We start from the raw sequence: 18,977 nt of genomic DNA, 5'->3' as shown, positions 1-18,977 counted from the left end.
AGAGAAACAATAAAACACAACTCCAACATACCAACCTACAGTTTATAATATAAATCAGAGGTTCTCCATTTTTTCTCAGCCAAGGACCCCTTCAAGAAAATAAAATATTCCATATATGCCCCTTGGAACAATGCCTATTTTTTCTTTACACTGACCCTTGTTTGAGAACCACTGACTAATAGTGGCCGATATATCGATATTGGAATTTTCTATACCTTTACTCTTTATAGTCAGTATCAGCATCAGCTCTAGTCAAAAGTATGCAGTTCTCAGTCAAAACCAGCTATGCTTGAATTTTTTTCTTAAACCTGTTCACAGCTTTTTGTTCTTGCACCTTCATCACAGGCTACACTTCATGTTTACACGATGAGGGAGAGGACTTGTGCGCGACCTGGACAGGTCACCAGTCTATCACAAGAGCGACATACCGAGACAAACAACCCTTCATGCTCCCATCCACACCTACGGGCAAATTAGAGTCAAATTGGTAACACGTGTATTATTCCAAGAAAATCATCATGAAAGTCTTTGTTTAATGTGTTGAGTCTTTTCTCGTGTTTTGGGAGCCTGTGTGGGAAGGGCCAGGAACTTTCGATGTTAAATCTGAAAGCTAAGATAATAAAATACTCACAAAAATAGGTTTGTGCATGCATATCAACAGAGTGTGTTGTGTGTAAAATGGGTTTTAATTCCTAACTGCTCAGATGGAGCACAGATAATATACTTTGCTTGCGTGTGAGCGACTAAAAACATGAAATTATATTCAAATGGATTCTCCCTCTCCCTTTGTGACGTGTCCAGAGAGAGAGAGAGGGAGAAAGAGCGAGAGGGACTGTACCTCTGAATGAATTGAAAATGATCCAAGATGAGGACATTAACTGTGAGCATTGAGGTATTGTGAGCAGGTACTGACTCACACGAGCAGTGGGAGGTGGAAAGGGAGGAGCGGAAAGAAAGATGGGAAGGGAAATAAAAGTTGTGCGTATGAAGGGCACATTGGGAAATGGAGCGATTGGGGGAGAAAAGTGGTGGAAAAATGCAGCATGAGAGAGAAAGAGAGAAAGAGAGAGAGGGGAAGAAAAATATGGTGCTTTAGATAGGGAGGGGGAGAGGAACTGTTCATTCCAAGGTTTGGCTGCATTCCAGGCTGTCTGGCTCTGATTCTGACGGCCTTCTGCTTCTTTTTTTTTGTTTGTTTTTTGGTCTTACCTCCAGACTGACTGGACCCTGGAGCTGCCTTCTCCTTAACTGATCCAAACTTTCCCAACTTGAGACATCAAGGTACCAGTCAGTGTTTGCAGCTGGCTGAAAAAGGGACAGAAGAATGTTACACATATGTCACTTCAGCTTTCTTAATCCCCTCACTGGTCAAACAGAATGTATAATCTCATGGATCAGCTGGAATCTAGTATGACAAACAAACATGGACCTCCTCTCACATGAGAGGCTGTGTCCGCCGCAGCCAGAATGGGGTGCACGTTTTCCCCCTCAGAGTTGATGTGGAAAACTCTGAGTGGTAACTCGACACATTTTTTTCATGCCAGTGGAAGTGGGGAGAGACTGGAAACATTCCTTGTTGGACAATGGGCTATCAAAGACCCCAATGACCACTCCCTGTAGTTCCCAGACATGAATCAGGCAACAACAGGTTACACAACTACTAATGTGGAGGTTTGAATGAAACAGAACTCAATCGAGACCGTCCCCGTGGTTTCACAGGTTCAATTGAGTTTGCTGTGTCTCAACCTAGGTGTCACAGGGTGATCTGTGAGGGCGTGGCGATCTCGGTGAGACTGCAGTAAATCGTACATATGTATTACTCACCAAACATTCTCTTGATACATATCCACTTTAACAAGTCATTCCATCTCACAATCAATTTTCAAAGACAAAAAGTTTGTTAGGGGCTGAGAACTGAAATTGTTTGTCAAGAAATGTGCTGAAAAAACATAAGCAAGGGTATAAAAGCAAACAAGACAAAAACAAAATGTGTCTGTTTGGAAACCTATGTGTTAAAAAAAAAACACAAGGTGTGATACATGAGGGAAAAAATAGAAAAGCCTTCAACTGAGTCGCTAATGCATGACAAAGATGAACAATAAAATGCTCCTACATGTTTCAAATTGATTATTTTTCATTATTTCTGACAAAAATTTCTTCAATCAATTACTTAATCGTTTGCTCTCCAAAAATGAGGTACAGAATTAAGTATTGATTTCACAAAGGCATAACATTTAATTAGCTTGAAGTCTCTTTAACTAATAATGTTTTAATTTGTGGTCAAAATTAAAACCTAATATATACGATAAAAAAAACTGTAATGTTTAAAATGAATGTCAAATGACTGAGTGATAGACATGAGATATTTCCTGCAGTGTACACACAATCACTGGACCTGAAAGTGTGAATAAGAGTCAAACAAAGGTGTGGGCTGTAGTAATGTGTGAGCTGTGTGTGTGAGTTTAAAGTACATTATGTGGTGGTGGCTGGTGTGCAGGATGGGAGGTGTTATTTCACGCCAAGTTGAGGGCGATCACATCCTCATTGTCGTGACGAACAACAGTTGCTTTTGAGAGAGAGAGCCATGAAATGTATTTGCTCTGGAACCAGGCGCACTAATCATGTACAGTGAAGCAATCTAGCTCGTTGCATGTTTACTGCCTCAGTGCACAGCAAAGAGAAATGTGGCAGAATAACGCCTTTACAATCTTGCTTTCTTGTTGAGGCAAGTGGAAGAAAGTCTATCAGAGTAAATACAAACTTCTTCCACAACCCAGCTCGGCTTAAACATACTTTCTTCAGCTGCTGTGCCTCCTTGTGTTTAAAAAAAAAGCCCTGACCGCTTTTACAGTCTGTATCTAATCAAGCCCTTAGCCCCATTATCTCTCCCTCCCTCTGGCTCCCTCATTCCCTCAGTCTGACCTTACAAGGAGAGGCAACAGGGTTGATGTCACCGAATGAAGAATGCTGCAAGAATCCAGAGAGAAAAGAGAGCAGGAGGAGGAGGGAGAGGAGGATGAAGAGGAGGAGGAGGAGGAGGGGTCTGACTGGACAGTTTATGAACACACACACAGAGAGAGGGAGGGAGAGAAAGAGAGAGAGAGGGGTAGAGAGAGGTGCTGTTTACATAGTGATACACAAGTCCTGAGCCAAAGTCAAACAAGAAAGAACTTGTTTGGAAGGATGGTGTCATTCCTTTTCCAGAGCGAGAAGCACAGGGGGAGGGTCTAATAGCTGGAGCGAGGGGAAGAGACAAGAAAAAGAGAAGTTACCATTACAGTCAAGTCTTACTCAGCTGCAACCTACACACACACAGAGAGAGAGAGAGAGAGAGAGAGAGAGAGAGAGAGAGAGAGAGAGCAGAAAAAGAGGAACAAAAGGAAGTGGTGGAAGTAAAAAAAGGGAAGAGATCCACACTGACAGGGTAAGTGATTGTCTCTCCGGGGGGGATCAGGATAATAAGAGGTGGTGGTACTGCTACAGGTTTCCTAATAAGGTAAAACAATCCTTTGTCAATGCATGTGTGATGATGTGATATTTCCTCTGTGAAGTCATGGCACCTCTGTGTGTTTTGTCACATGGCAGCTGCTGTAGCTTCCTTTACGAGACAGTTCAAAGCTGCTGCCCACTGAGGTTGAGGGGGCACCGGGTAGTGGGCGGTGGTCCCCGGCCTCCTCTTTGCGCCCCCGGCTCTGTATTTGTGCGGTAAATGTGAATAAATGTCCCTGGAGGTGCAGCAGCCTGCTACAACCAGCTGATGGCTAGCGGTGATAAAGGGGAGAGCTACGCGGAAGTGTAGCCACCGAGTGGACGGGGCTGGACGTGAGAAACGCGGCTGTGACCCAGTGTGTGTGTGTGGGTGTGTGGAGTAGGAACCCGGTGACAGTCCCGGTTTGAGAGAAGCAGCTTGAGGTAAGAATCAAGGGGGTGAAAAAAAAAAAATGGGGCGTTTCGGCTTCAACACCGAAACGTAGCCGAGGCTCAGAGAGTGTGGAACCGACCCGAGCTAACGTGAAGCCCGCTGTGGTCGTTGATAAGAGAGGTGACGATACCGTTTATCACTGGGCGGGTGAGAGAGTTGTGGGTGAGGAACACATCAGCCATTATTTGTTTCAGGGGCTAACGTGTTATGCTAACAGATTCAACCCGAGCCAAGCTAACGCCAACCGACTGCATTGTCAAGGCTAACGGTTAATACGAGCACAAAGTGATGTGCTTTAGCCCCCCCCCCCCCCCCACACACCATTATTCACATGACTAGATAGTGGTGAGGGGGTTAGTGAACACTTAGTTATTTACGTTGGTTGCGGTTGTGACCATTCATCCGTTTGCTGTCAGCTGTCAGAGCCTTAGCTAACAGTTGGCTAACCAAACCTAATCGAATCAATGGGGTGCTAAGGTGGGAGGAGCCGGACACGTGAAAAGAAAGTATGTACTTACAAGAACTGGGTGTGAAAGTCTTATAAGGACTTGGCTGGAGCACACGGTGTTGTTGACTTATCTATACGATTCAGTGTATATAGGCCCAGTCTCTCATACCTTCCCCCATATTGCAGGTGACGGGTGTTGAGACCCTAACCCCAACCCTGTAGGTGAAGACTATGTGTTTTAAAATACAATAGAGTAAATGAAATTCAAGTACACTTGGACTAAAACAGGTGTAAGTATGTTACAGTGTAGTGAACACACCTCATCTTTCTCAGACCTCAAACAAAGCTAGTATGAGTAAGAATTCAATCCGCCACCAATACAACATGCGTATTAAATGGTATGTATGTAGCTGTGCCAACTTGGAGTGTCTGTAATTGAATCTGAAGCGATTGCAAAATAGACTGGTGCTCATTCTCGAGGACCAGTTAATGTGTAGGACCAACCCTTCACTCTACAAAGTCAGCCAGAGGAATGGAATGGAATTGGATGGCACGCTGACATAGTTCCAAAAATAGATAATTATGAACCTCTCACACTCAATCATGTCCTACCGTGTTTTAGTTTGTGCCGCCAACAAAATGGTAGGTAACTGCTTTCATGTGCAATAGAATCCTGTTTTCAGATTTTTGCCTCTGTTAACATCGTACTCGAAATCTGGATCAGGTCTTATATCAGTTTTGCGAAACCTTGATGTGATATTACCAACTATTTGGACAGAAACAAAGATAATGTTTTTTGGGGTATTAGACAAGTTATGAGCGTCAAAGCTGGGATAATAGAGGAAGTTGGGAGAATACATGAGAGTTAAGGCTATTTTAACTTAGATTTACTACAACTCTGAGAATGTGAAAATCCTGTGATTATCTGTAGCCACACAGTTGTGCCTGGCCTTTTTAATTTGCCTTTTCATCAGCGAGATAGGAGGGGAGCCACAATCCACAGCCACAGAAATCTGTGGTTGAGAATGATTTATAGCAGGATGGCTATAGTCTGAGGTTGGTGTGGTGCTTTCATTTGAACTGACTTGGATAACGGTCACTGACGCTCCAGTACATTGGTGAGTCGAATTAACATCTGTGAATGAAGATGATCCATGAATGGCTATATGCTACCATTCCTGGCCTGGGTGACGAAGAATCCTCCTTTTTTAATGATTGCCTCCATGAGCCAAGACACACAAGCTATTTTAGAGCATTCCTGTGTCTCAAATCACTGCATGTATCCAGCTTATCCGTGGCCTGCATCGTTTTAATGTATGTCAGTTCAAGTCAGACAGGGCAGTTCATGTGAGAGCTTGACACGCAGTCCATTTGGCTGATGTTGTTACCAGTTTTGAGATGCTGCCATTTCAATCATTCATTCACCAGCCACAGAACACTGGTGCTCAATGCATGTCCAGTGACCTGTAAGATTGGACTCAAAAGGGTTGTTTGTCCCCGCATTAGTGACCCCCAGCCCAGACACGCTTTCCCAGAAACTGTGTGCTATTAGCATCAGAACAATAGAGAGTTTCATAAACAACACACTCTTCACTGATATAATGACTGGCCAGACATGGAAGGAAATACTGGAAGTACTGTCAGAAATTCAGGGGGGGGTTTTCAGGTTAACAGATAAGGAAGCTTTAGACATTGAAAAATCTTTTCCTTTCTTATGTTTTTATTCTTTTTTTAAAAAGTTAGCAGTTATAACAATAGCAAGCTTATTACTTAATCAGGATCTTTACCAGCGTTTTTTAAAACAGGGACATACTTTAATGTTTGAATCGTTGTGGCACAAAATATTACTAAATTGAGAATTTCTCTACCTGCATTGCATTTTTGGAAAAAAGGGTTGAACTAACAATATGTTGGTTCAATTAGACACTATGCTACAACATTTCCCTATACAACCCTTTAAAAGCAGCAGCACAGTATATAAGCTACAATTTTGTTCCTCTATGACCACAGGGCAGAAAATTACTGTTGAGTGAAATTGTTGTGTGGTAAATTCCTCCTTAACAGCTACTGTATCACAAAGTCTTGCGCCTTCATGTGAATTTGATCAAGCCTGAGATAAAATACAAAGACAATAGAAAGTGTGCCACAAAGACCCCAAGTCTTTTGTTTGCTCTTTTGAGCTGTTTAATAGTACATGTATGACTTCAAATGCTCCCTGCAACTCCCTGTTTGCATGTCTTGAAGAAGTCTGAATGTTTTCAGGGGGAGTTATTCTCCAACCCACGTCACAAAGAACCGTAGCCCTGCTGGTTTTTATATCCTACAAGGCAGTTAGGTCTATTACCTTCTCCCTCCATCCCATGTGTAACTCGGTCCCTGATAAGATGGAATGAAAACCAACTGGGCTGTGGTGCCCAAACTCGTGCTGAGGACCAATTTTCTAACCCTGTTAAAGCCCTGTGGAGTTTATACAAAGTTCAAAAGCTGCAGAGTACAGTATGTGATGTTTGCTGGGGCCTACGTAAAGGCTACACGATGACACACTCTCAACCACAGCTGTAAAGTACAACCTATTAAATGCAGCCTCAAGTGACGTCATTCAGTTATACAAAAACACACACAAAAAATAGACAAAAATGTTTGTTTCTGTTCATGAGATTGTGAGAGTAAGCCAGAACTTAAGACAAAAACTCAGGTCGTCAGTTAGGGAGCAAAAAAATAACAAAGAGGAAATGTAGAGAAAGAAGGGGGGGCTGATTGGAGTGTAACTGAAACAGCGAAAAAGATGATGTCATGGAGTAGTCGTGCCAAATATGTTCCTTTAGTCAAGGGTCTCTCTCCTCTCAAGGATCAGGTTTCAAGATAAATTTGAAGTAGGCCTGTTGGGGCTGAGTGTGTAGCTGATCTCACCGTTTTTTAAAATCCCTCAGGTCCGTATCAAGGAAACAGATGGAACCTGACCACTAGTTATTACAACTCTTGAATAATTGAGAGGACTGTTGCATATTGTCTCTTAGAGATGAGGTAGCTGAAGTACTGTTATGAAAAGACTAAATCAAAGTCTGTATCCCCCCTTGTCAAGCACTTCTTCTACAAAGCCATTATAGATGTTTAGAGTACTCTGTTAATATTCATACGTACGACACTCATGTCAAGCCAAGAGCTTTATCTCAACTGTTAACAGTCAATCTGTTTTTGTATTAAGAGTCCACTTCATTCAACATGAAGTAGGTTGGATAAATGAGTAGCCAACTATTCTCCACAAGACTGAAGCACACCTATCTTTTCTCTTTTTGTTTTAGTTTGCCTTTCCACTGGAGCCTCAGCATCTTACCCTACTTACTAATGCAGAGACTTTCTGAATTATTAAAGTGGGACAATGATGTAATTATTATCAGTAGGACAGTGAAGTGGAGCTACGGTTCTCTAGGTCAGTGTTTTTGTATTGTACTTAAAGGATAGTGACAAAGGCATTAGATCATTTTAGGTCTTTAAGTCTTTAGTTAAACCTTTGTCTGTGAGGTTGTAAATATGTCACAAAATAATCTATTTTAACTAGGATTTGTGTAAAATGTATGAAAATATATGGTCTTATCTAATTACATAACAAAACATAAAAACCTTTACATACAAACTGTACATCTAGCTGATAGAATGCATAATGTAAGTAAAGTATTATAAGGGGCTCAATCATGTCGCTGTGTGCTGAAACTATTGTCTATCTTTGACACATCTGTGACTCATTATGAGATGTCTCATGACGCAAAGCAATAGCTGACACCTCTGTGTCAGTAAAGGGCATCATAGCATCAACCTGGACATATATGGTTAAAATTACTCAACATCAAACCATCTTGCATTGAAGGAAGCTGACTCAAAAAGCAGATGCAGTGCTTTCTCATCATAGGAGTTCCTGAGCTCCTGAGAAACATTCAGGAACTGTGAGGCTTGTGTTTGTCTTGTCAGAACTTGAAGTGTAGCCTGTGTGTCCCAACAAAGTGGAATGAGGATGAAACATTCAGACTTGTCCTGGTTGGTTCCTTTTTTCTTTTTCTTTTTTTACAGAGAAAAGCCCCGTCTACCTAATAATTGTCTGACTTGATCTCATTTTCGAAAAGGTTGTTTTCAAAATGCTAACTCAATAACATCTAAATGGTGCAATCCCTCTTCTGTGGCTGTTTGAAGGGGTGTAGTTGGGGACATGGGAATTTAGAGACCTTTTAGAGTTATTTCAGCATTTGCACCATTTGATATTTGGTGTTAATGTTTCACTCTTTATGGGGAAAAGTTTACACATCAACTCAAGTGCTGTGACCGAATATTAAAGCTAAGGAGAGCTTGTGTTGTTAAGAAATCTGCATCAAAACACAACTTTAAATGCAGTTTTCTAGTCTGACTAGTTGCAGAACCATCTTTTAGGAGGGATTGGTGCATCCAGAGGCTTGAGTCCTCCGACAGCAGCCACGGGTTTGGTTCCTACCCAGCCCTTTGCTGCGAGTCTTCTCCATTTTCTCTCTCTCTCTCCATTTCAAACTTAATGTCCACTGTTCAATCAATAAAATAAAGGTGGAAAATGCCTATAAAATACTTCTAGAAGGATTGGTGTAGCTTTAGTAAAGCAAAAAAAACATTTAATGCATTTATTTGAGTATATTTGAATTATGCATGACTGAGAAAATGGTCTGTACCGTAATTGTGATGCTCATGTAGGCCTCAGTGCTTTGTAACCCTCATCAGGGAAACGCATGCATATTGTTTGTTTACTGGAAAATGTGATCTGTGAAACTCATTCTGTTACGTGGTTGTAGCTGAAAGCGCGCATGTTTCACAACCTATTAAAGGCTGCTTAAATTGTCCAAACACTGGTGCGTTAATCGCTGCCACAGGTCTAATCAGGTTGTTTTTTTTAGGCGTACGCAACTATTTCAGTGCCTCAAGGATCAAATAGTTTGTTAAACAGCTGCAGAGGGCCAGTACAGATGTGTGCGCACATGTGTGTTTGTGTGTGTTAGTAGAGGATGGACTGTGGAGTCGTGCTTTCAACTAAAGGTTAAGTTTGAAGGTCTAGTTGCCGCCAGGGAAATATGTGCCGAAAAGGAATCTGGACACTGAAGTAGCGTCAACATTTTTTTAAACCGTCAGCATGGGCGAGGTAAATATTTGAGCTCACCCCCTCTCTGACGCACCTCACATGAAAATGTTATGATTCCTGCCATCACCGCTACTTCAAACCAGACTTTCTCTTGTAAACTTTCGTACCCCTGCATTTTTAAGTCACTGTAAACCGCTGTTTGTTAAATATTGTACATTGTCTCTAGCATCTGCAAGTGCCACCTTGTCTACCGTGTTGGCTCTGTACAAACACGTGGCCTGAGGACATTTTCACACACCTTTCTCTCATTCCACTGTGCACCAGTTGTCGATGTGTTTGTGTTTAAGGGGATTCAGTAACACTGGATTTATAGAATCCTCAGCAGTTGGTCTCGTTTTACTGCTGAATCCAGTAACAATCCAAAGACGTTGTGAGCCACAATAAACCTGCATCTTAATTAGTTAAGCTAGTCGACACAGAAGTGCATCAGCCCTTAAGTGTGCAATAGGTGCTGGTCTATATTGTAATCTGTTTTTGTAGTTTATATAAAAGAACTTAATGTTTTGTACAAATAGAGGATGACAAGCTATGTATATATATATATATATATATATATATATATATATATATATATATATATATACACACACACAACTTTAGGAAGCCCCTGTCAATTTTATAGCCAGAAACTTAACAGAGCGAAAGGGGGAAAAACTTTCCCCCAAATATTTATTCCTCTCGTTATTTTCTAACGTGTCTCTGCAGCCTCCTCACCACCATCCACAATTTGTTTTGGATTTTATAGCAAGGAGCAACTCCTCCATTTTATTTTTTACAATGCACTGGAGGAAAGCTTTCTCAACACCACTCAAAATTTTGTCTGCATGTGAAAATAGATTCTTCTTTCACTTTTGGCTGGCCAAAATGTTCCATCAACACTACTTCACCTGCAAAAGACCCAGCATGCCTCACTGCAAAGGCATGCAAAGCCTTTGACTCAAGTCAGCTGATTTACAGTTTATTGGTTTCAAGTGAGGTGTGCGAGTAAGACCTGTTTCAAACCTCTGTAACAAAACAGCCTCTTATATAAGAAATTTATATTGTCCTGCTTGGCGTCTAACTGTTGCCCAAAATGTTTCCTGTGTTCATCCCCAGATAAATACACAAAATGGAGGACTCTAACAGCAGTAAGCCGTTAATGGTGACGTCCTCTCTGAATTTCAAAGTCACCACACCGTCCTTCTACAACCAGCCAAAGAAGTTCGCCTCGGTGGCACCGCCACGGCCAAAAAGCCTGACGCCTCCCTCAGCTCCATCACCAACACCGATAGGCACAGGTCTGATTGGTCGTGTGGGAGATGTGCCTGTGCCCCCCCCTACGCTCTGTGATGGTATGTGTATTATTGATGCTGTTTTCTGAAGCAGCTACCTGTATTATTTCCACTCAGTAAGCAGCCCTTCGCTATCCCACCTCCTGCTGCTTCTTATGCTCAAGCATGCAGAGCTTCACAGTTGAGTGTACGACAGAAATGCATCAGTTGTGTGGTTTAATAAGTTGAGACATTACATTGATGTGCTGTATTTTCCTGCATTTTGGTCATTTTTGTCAAATGTTGAGAACGTTGCAGAAACTCATTCCTTGCTTTTGGGGGTGGGAGCTGATCATAATTATGTTTCTATATATCTGAGCTGATAATAGTTGTCACACATCCTCACATTAACAAAGGTACCCCGTACTGTTTTTTTTTAGTGTGTTAATATTTTTGTTTATATTGTGCACATTTTAAAGAACACTGTGCACGCAGGAATATTCACATTCAAGCTGCTGGTGTTACAATTTTAATATCGTCCCCTGATGGCAGAGACATTTGAAGAAACTGCTTTCGAGATGTTTTTATCAGGAAGTAAATGTTGCTGAGAAACACTTTAGCTAGAAACCCTGAGTGTAAACACAACTTTTCTTTGTTTACATGAAAACTCCATGGGGCATCTTTAGAGCAGGAAAACACATGTCAGGATAACCACATTACCAGACAGGACCCAATTTGACTCATGTTCTCAGTCGACATTTAGAGTTAAGAAAGCATCAGAGAAACAGCCAAAGGTCATTGAATACGTCTCACCCCAGCGTTTTGTATTCAGGATATCTGATTGATGACTGACAGTGAAACCTAATTGAAAATGAAGATGTTGTTTTGTCGCAGCTAACTTTTCTCAACCCTCCTCTTTTTTGTTAGACTTCCCACCCCCTCCTCCTCCTCCTCCTCCGCTGGATGACGACATGCCAGCACCTCCCCCTGAATGCCACACCTTACCCACAGCCTCTGACGCCCCCCCTCCCGCCTTCCCCGCTCCACCTCCTGTAGCAGAAGACCTGCCCCTCCCGGCTCCCCCCGAGGAGAGCACCTGTCCGCCCGCCTTCCCCTCTCCCCCTCCTCCCCCACCCCCTCCACCTCTCCCCGCATCCGGCGCCAGTATTCCCAGTGCTGCCTTGAGCCCACAGGTAAGTCAAGATGGTATCTTAAGTTGCTTCGGCCATCTGCATGTTTCTTCCTTGCGCTGCATGTAACTGCATTTAGGTATAATTTGATCATGAGCCAGGACACTGGGGGATATTGTTGTGTTGGCACGAAACACTGTCTTTGGAGATTTTCCCACAAATTATATTAACATTAGTCGAGGGTAAATCGGCCAGTTTCATGCCTCTAACAGGATTATTGCACATTTGTGTCACTGAAACAGTGCAATGAAAGGTTTATTGTAGACATGTTAATGTAAGATTCTATTAATTGCAGTTGAATTGTCGGGCTACTAAAGCATCAGTGTGTAGAATTAGATTCTGTAAAAGAACAGAATTGAAAAGTGGCTTGACTGGAAAAATACCTCATGTTTAAATTAGCAGAGAGCTTCTAAATTCTTCTCAGCATACAGCCCAATGAATCGAAAATTGAATAATTCAGCATGCTCTGTTCTCTCTCATCCAGCCAGGGAAATAAAATGTAAATGTCCTTCATTTATTCATAGTCATTAATCAAGTCATCAAATTTGTTTGTTTATCATTCTTCAGATTCTTGTTGTTCCACCTCAGTAGCTGTTCCAAATAACTGAGCAAGCACCAAATGTTTGAAACAGTTTAACAATATTTCATTCTACATTTTGGAAAAGTCAAAAGAACCAAACATTATTGTGTTTTAATCAATTATAGGTATGTATTTGTAAATCCTGCTCATATGTATTTACAGTGTTTGTCATTGTCATCCAGTTTTCTGTTCTATACTCATCAGTGCGTCTTCATTCACATTCATTTTGGTGATGTAAAGAAATGTGCTTGACTCTTTCTCCCTCTGCTTTCCTCTGCCAGAGAATGATGGGGAAACAGAGTAGCTTCGATCAACAGCTCGACACTCTGACTGACCTGCTGTCTGAGATGGAGAACAGGGGACCTTTTAACCCCAAGGTACAAAGCATGGAGGGCCGGGGAACACACTGTACAACCTCAGGATACATATGAGGACCTACGTCCTCTGGAGAGCGACAGATAGGATGAGAGGGAATGTGACAGCAGACTTTGACTCACAGGAAGCACGATGTAGAAACAGAGAATGAGTCAGACAGAGGAAGTAAAAAAATAAAAAAAGCAAGGTCGGTCAGTGGAAGTAGTTTGGTGAGTTGCCAGGTTGGTTTTATTGGTCTTTCCTCGTCTGTTCGGGTTGAAAGCTCAATGATAAGTGAACTGCACACACAGCACACACACAGCTGATTCGCACGGAGAGAGGAGACAATTGCTAAGAGAGAGAGAGAGAAACAGAGAGAGAAGTGAGTGAGGAGCATGAGAGTGTGATGAAGCCAGATTGTGCTGCCAGAGACCCAGTGAAAGGGCCATAAATGGAGAGTGTTTTTATCCAACTGGGAGGTACTGGATCATGGCAGAGTAATGTTGGCTCAAAAACGCAAAATAAATGTCAGAAAGACGAAGCACCTCTGATAAGCTCAAACCACAGGGCACTTTCAGTGTTTACTTTTAAACTAAGTACCTCTTTCAGTATCATTTCAGCATTACAGAAATGTTTTATACTAGATATGAACTTCTCTCTGTTCAGTTATAGTTCCTGATAAATGTTTCTGAACAAATTCAACACCAGAACAGCTTCTCCCTGAATTTGTCTGTCTTTGTGCTTTGTTTTGGGCTAAATGAATCAGTGAAAAATGAATGTTATTAATGTTGTTCTATCCTCAGTTACCGAGCCAGTATCCTTCTGCACCAGCCCCCAAGCCTTCAGCTCCGCCCCCGACTGCTCCCAAACCAGCGCTCTCCTTCCTCCCACCTCCTGAGATGGGAGACCGCCCACCTCCAGCACCTTGGGCCGAAGAACTCAAAGCCAGAACGAACCGTCAAGCCAATCACAACTCGGCCCCAAACTCCGCTGCTCAGTCCTTTTCCAAGGCCCCGGCGGTGGCGCCCAAGTCCAGTTTTGGAGGGAGACCGACCAATTCGTCTGTCTCTCTGGCGCAAAAACTGAACCAGAATCTGAACCAGAACCCCCCCATCGTCAGTGTAGCACCAAAACCATCTCCTCCCTATGCCACCAGCTCTTTCCCTCCACCACCCGCAGCTCCCCCCGCACCTTTTACTCCACCAAAAAGCATGGTGGCTGCACCAACATCTCATCACATAAAGAGTTCTCCCTTTGCCAGTCAAGTCAATGCGAACCAAAACCCTCCTGCTGCTGTGCCTCCCCCTCCTCAACCCAAGATGATGACATCTCCACCCTCTTCCTTTAACCAACCAATGAAATCTCCCCCTGCATCAACGGTATGTCCCAACTTTATTTTAGCTATGAAGAGACTATGTTTGCATTCCACAAACAGTAGAAAGGTACAGGAAGTACAAATAAATAAATCAGCAGATGAGAATTATGCCTTTCTGGACACTAACAGCATTTTCAAAGGTAAACAGCTCAGTCGTAAATAACAACATGCTCTATAAGACATGCTGTAGGAAAAAAATGTAAACAATGTATAGGCACGTGCTAATGGTTTTTTGTGCGTCTGTGTGTGTGTATTTGTGTGTGTTATCAGCCATCACCCCCTGGCCAAGTTGCTATCCCAGGTGGAGGTGTTCCTCTCAACATGAGAGAAGTGGAGGAGTTGGAGAGAATGACCCAGGACTTTATTAGAAACATGGACAAACACGCACCTGTCATCACCTCCGCTCCTACAGGTACGCACATTCATAATGATTCAATGATATACGCTCTGCACCGCTCATCCTTTCTGTCTTTCACACGCTTGTCACTGACTTGTTTAGCACACCTCTATCTCACACCACAATTCTATGTTCTAATGTAGATTAATGACTGATGTCACTGTGGCTAATTAAGCTCATCAAGAAGCTGCCAGTATTCACATCATGCACAAGTCTTGCACGATATAACCGAAAGAGATGTTTGTGTGATAGAGTGCTGACAAGTATTTCCAATAAGATTTTTAATATCCCACACTGGAAATGTTCCAACATGCAAAAGAGAGAGAGAAATCATTTTCTTGTCAGTTTGCTGAATGACTGCAAAATGCAAACCATTATGGGTATTACATTTGAATTCACAATTGATTCATTATATTCTACAGTCGATGTGTAGCAGGCTTTTATTTTACTCTTCACTGGTTTTCTGCTGTGGTGTTTCTTCCTCCACTGTTAGCTCACAAATGTGTCCTCTTAAAAGACATCAAGCTACATCTGTTTTATGAAACTGATACCTAAGTCTGTACAACTGGCCAAATCCATTAAACGTTGAGTTTCAGTTTGTGTGTAAATTACTAAAATACGCTTTGTACTGTGATTAACACAAGCAAAGCTGAGATAGAAGATGCTTTTTGCGGTTTGTAAATAACCTAACCCTCCTCAACCCACCCTCTCTCTCTCTCTCTCTCTTCCCACTGCAGAGGTTTGTGGGAAATGTGGCGAGGCCCTGTCCCGTACTCAACCAGCAGTGAGAGCCATGGATAAACTCTTCCACTCAAACTGCTTCTGTTGCATGAGTTGTCATCGCCCCCTGCAGGGCATGCAGTTCTATGACAGGGATGGTTGTCCTCAGTGTGAGGATTGCTACATGGTGAGGACACACTCAGACACAATACATATGCACACATGTATAGAAAGTGCTGAACAGTGTTGACACAGCGACTGTGCCATCTCCCTGTGTGCTTCAGGGTTATTCCCTTGTTTCATGTCTCTATCTATTGTTCCTTCTCTTCTTCCTCAGGGTTCCCTGGCAGTGTGTTCCCGATGTGGCGAGAGGATCACAGACCGTGTGCTGAAGGCAGTGGGCCAGTCTTTCCACTCCCACTGTTTCCGCTGCAGCACCTGCTCCTGCGTACTTGAGGGTGCGCCCTTCATCACCGACGACAACAACAACCCCTACTGTGTCCAGGATTACCACAGGTAGCTGCTGGCTCGTGTTTGCTCAGTTATTGCCCTAATGGAACATTTGTCAACATTAATTCTCCTGATCAAATTAATTAAAGCACTGTTTGAATCTGTCGCTATATTATCCCTTTCATGTAACCAATGAGGATCCCCAATGAGACTGGTTGTTGTAGAGGAAAGACACAGCTACAGCAACATGTCTTCCTCATTTTGTCTGCACTTAATAAAACTTATTTCACCATCTCCTTGTGATAAAATAAAAATAGACACAGCTTCCTCAAATGCGGATGAACTAACTGGCCAAAATCGCCAAAATTGATCAACCCTTTAACCACCAAGTCCAGAAGCAACCGATTTTATTCATTAGAATACACTGTTATAGGTTATCTTGACACGGAGTGAGAATGTGACCGAGGAAGATTGACTGACAGCCGCTCTTCCATCCCTCTATTTCAGGCGTTTCTCTCCTCTGTGTGTGAGCTGTAATGAGCCCATTATTCCTGCCCCAGGCAGCGAGGAGACGGTCAGAGTGGTGGCTCTCGACAAGAACTTCCACCTCAAGTGTTACCGTTGTGAGGTAAGACAGTTATCATACTGAATTTTGGAAAAGAAATAAAAATATGTATCATGCGGTGCATTTAGTAAAATGATAATAAATATGTATTCTTTTGTTGTGCAGGACTGTAATCGTCCCCTCTCCATAGAAGCAGATGAAAATGGCTGCTACCCATTGGATGGTAAAATCCTGTGTATGAAGTGCCACACCCAGCGAGCCAAGCAAGCTGCCCAGTGATCGTGTCAAACAATGAACCAAATCCAAAAGCACAGGATTCACTCAGCTACCGATTTGCCTTTGCAACAGGGCTCTGTTCAGTATGTGTTTGCAGGTGTGAATGTGAATGTGCTGAGTGAAAGTGTTTGCATGCCGATACAGTGTAGTATTCCCTAGTCGCTGTTCACTTCAGTGCAGAAGTAATGTACTGCATTGAGTCATCGTTTATTCCCCATCTCTAACTCATCTATCTCTCATTTAGCCTTCGTTGTGAGCAAGAGCAAATTTTTTGTACCAATCCCGAGTTTACTCTCAAAATTTCCAGCATAACTTGCACAAGAACAGTTTGGTCAAAAAGAGCAGTGCGATGAAAATATAAAGTTGCCTTTCTTTGTTTTTCTGGCCTCAGCATTGTTGGTAGCACCATTAACTGAGATATTTCCATCTTAAGACTTTCACTGGCTGGTCTGTTTCCCTGTGAACGTGGTAACTACACTGATGTTACTAAAACAGATTGTTACCATAGGGTGAGGTGTATTCAGAACCTCCATTCAACCATTCCACAGTTATTACCACTCTGGCTCTGTTGATAGAGCACATCTTTAACACTTTAGCAGTGGCTGTGCCTGCAAGCATGGTTAATGATGCTTCCCTAGAAACTGCTTTCTATCTACTCCGATAACGTTGTAAAGTTTTCTAGGGCTAAATGTTGACTGCAAAAAACAGATGAAAACAGTGAATGTTGTTCTTTGTGATAAGAATCTGTTCTTCTACAGGCATGCAATCAATTATGTCTTGTTGCTTTCTTTACTTAATCATATCAGGCCAAGGTTAGAACAAAAAAAGATCAAAAAAATAGTTCAGCGCTGATTCAACAGTGTTAAGTATTTTAGATGCATGCTTTTTAGATGCACAAATGAACAAACAGACGAGCACAGATTCGCCACGCACGGATTCCATTCCAGGGATCTCCTAATTTAAAAACAGTGTCGTTAAAACTATCAGCTGCATGGCTGAAAACAGGACCTATTATGTGATTATTGTTGCACAGTTTCATAGCGAAATAAAAGTGTTTTTTAAGTGTCAGTTTGACTCTGAAGCCCCTGCACAAGATAGAATTTAAGTAGACCCCATTGAAAAACATAATAACATAGTTTTTTGCAAATAATATTATTTAAGGACCTTTTTTCTATTATATATTAAGATTACACGTGTGCCAGTGCAAAAAGAACCTGTTGTAACAACAGGAAATGGATCAGTAGAGGTGGTAGCTTCGAGCTTCAGGTAACACTTGTTAAAACATAGTGACCAAATATCTCGCAGCTGTTTGCAAGATTGGGGTTTTCTAAAACAATTCCATTCAATGTTTTTTGTATTTGAGCCCAGTTTTATTTTTGGTCTGGATTTATTCTGATGATTCAGTAAATACCACTATTCTTTCCACTATTCCTACTTCAGTCTGCTCATGACAGTTATATACTATTTTATTCTTAATTCTTATGTTACTGTACTGTATTTCATTGATAAACGCCTACAAATGATATGTTTTCTTTTTAAGCTGGCGATGTTCCTCCACTCTCTCTCTCTTGTGTGTATTCCGTCGTTCCTCTAGAATTGAGCCGGATTTGCCGCCACAGAAGTGAACTCCTGAATCAGAAAACTGTTGTAACCCGTGCTTTGCATTGAGCCTGGTGCATTATAACAGAACGACTAACAGAACACAGCAATAGTGATTCAGCATTGCATGCTAACTGTGTAGGTGGTGGGGGCATTTCCTCTAGTATTATGTCTTTTGTTTGCACAAACTCCTCCACCTCTGTGGCCCATGCCTTTGACATCACCATGTGATTTTACACACATGATGATGCCTTCACGGTTGCATTTATCTGCCGTTTTATTGTGTTATGTCCTATTGTACTACATTCGGATGCCTTGTCTTTTCATATACCTTTTTTATAAATTCCTGTTTAATATGTGTGAATGTGTATATGTTAAAAAAAAAAAACATTTAGCCCCACCCCTCCCTCCTGTGGCTGTATCAAAAGATAAACAAAGTGAATAAAATGCTAAATACCAATATCTTGTTGTTTTCTCATCTTTAACTTTTACATTTTTTGGAACTCGGGAGTCAACTAGTGTTTCGACAGATGTTTATTTCTGCCACCACATTCTCTCCGTCCATGTGACGTCCATAAAACGTGTGTTTCCTCTGAGACTCTCAATGAGACTCTCAGTTGTCAGCAGCCATGTGTTGCGCTGATAATGACGACAGCGGACGTGTGCGTGTGCGTCTAAGCGTGTTTACTTTCCAGGAAG

The 18,977-nt window shown here is 42.1% G+C and overlaps 2 protein-coding genes across 5 annotated transcripts in view; one reads left to right on the top strand and one right to left on the bottom strand.

Moving 5' to 3' along the window:
• fam131bb (family with sequence similarity 131 member Bb) overlaps positions 1–3,745 on the bottom strand; it is a 28,884-nt gene extending 25,139 nt beyond the window's left edge. The window contains exons 1-2 of one of the 2 annotated variants that reach the window (XM_034611120.1): positions 3,647–3,745; positions 1,210–3,234 (exon numbers count right to left, since the gene is read on the bottom strand). The gene's annotated coding sequence lies outside the window, so the exon portion shown is untranslated. Of the gene's footprint in view, positions 1–1,209; positions 3,235–3,646 lie in introns of those variants that run through there. The other variant, XM_034611121.1, reaches the window with a different exon arrangement.
• On the top strand, positions 3,155–18,740 carry zyx (zyxin). Of its 3 annotated transcripts, none has more exons than XM_034611069.1 (10): positions 3,155–3,424; positions 10,618–10,853; positions 11,700–11,965; positions 12,824–12,919; positions 13,700–14,275; positions 14,542–14,683; positions 15,406–15,575; positions 15,726–15,904; positions 16,346–16,466; positions 16,569–18,740. In XM_034611069.1, the coding sequence occupies exons 2-10, from the start codon at positions 10,631–10,633 to the stop codon at positions 16,680–16,682; spliced, it is 1,887 nt and encodes a 628-aa protein (XP_034466960.1). In that variant the 5' UTR covers positions 3,155–3,424; positions 10,618–10,630; the 3' UTR covers positions 16,683–18,740. The 3 variants fall into 3 exon arrangements, with proteins under 3 accessions (XP_034466960.1, XP_034466962.1, XP_034466961.1); XM_034611071.1 differs by having other exon boundaries at positions 3,406–3,496; positions 16,569–17,505; XM_034611070.1 differs by lacking the exon at positions 3,155–3,424 and adding an exon at positions 3,519–3,912 and having other exon boundaries at positions 16,569–17,505.
• Positions 18,741–18,977: the final 237 nt, after the last annotated feature.

The sequence above is a fragment of the Hippoglossus hippoglossus genome, chromosome 16 (genome assembly GCF_009819705.1).
Source record: "Hippoglossus hippoglossus isolate fHipHip1 chromosome 16, fHipHip1.pri, whole genome shotgun sequence".
NCBI lineage: Eukaryota > Metazoa > Chordata > Actinopteri > Pleuronectiformes > Pleuronectidae > Hippoglossus > Hippoglossus hippoglossus.
The sequence above is the reverse complement of the archived record's forward strand: the minus strand, read 5'-3'. Positions and strand labels throughout refer to the sequence as shown.

What these genes read in the sequence shown, in the direction of transcription:
- zyx (XM_034611069.1), top strand. Translation starts at nt 10,631, where the DNA reads ATGGAGGACTCTAACAGCAGTAAGCCGTTAATGGTGACGTCCTCTCTG. An exon ending in CATCACCTCCGCTCCTACAG is followed by an intron (nt 14,684 to 15,405) that starts GTACGCACATTC and finishes TTCCCACTGCAG; the next exon opens with AGGTTTGTGGGAAATGTGGC. An exon ending in TGTGTCCAGGATTACCACAG is followed by an intron (nt 15,905 to 16,345) that starts GTAGCTGCTGGC and finishes CCTCTATTTCAG; the next exon opens with GCGTTTCTCTCCTCTGTGTG.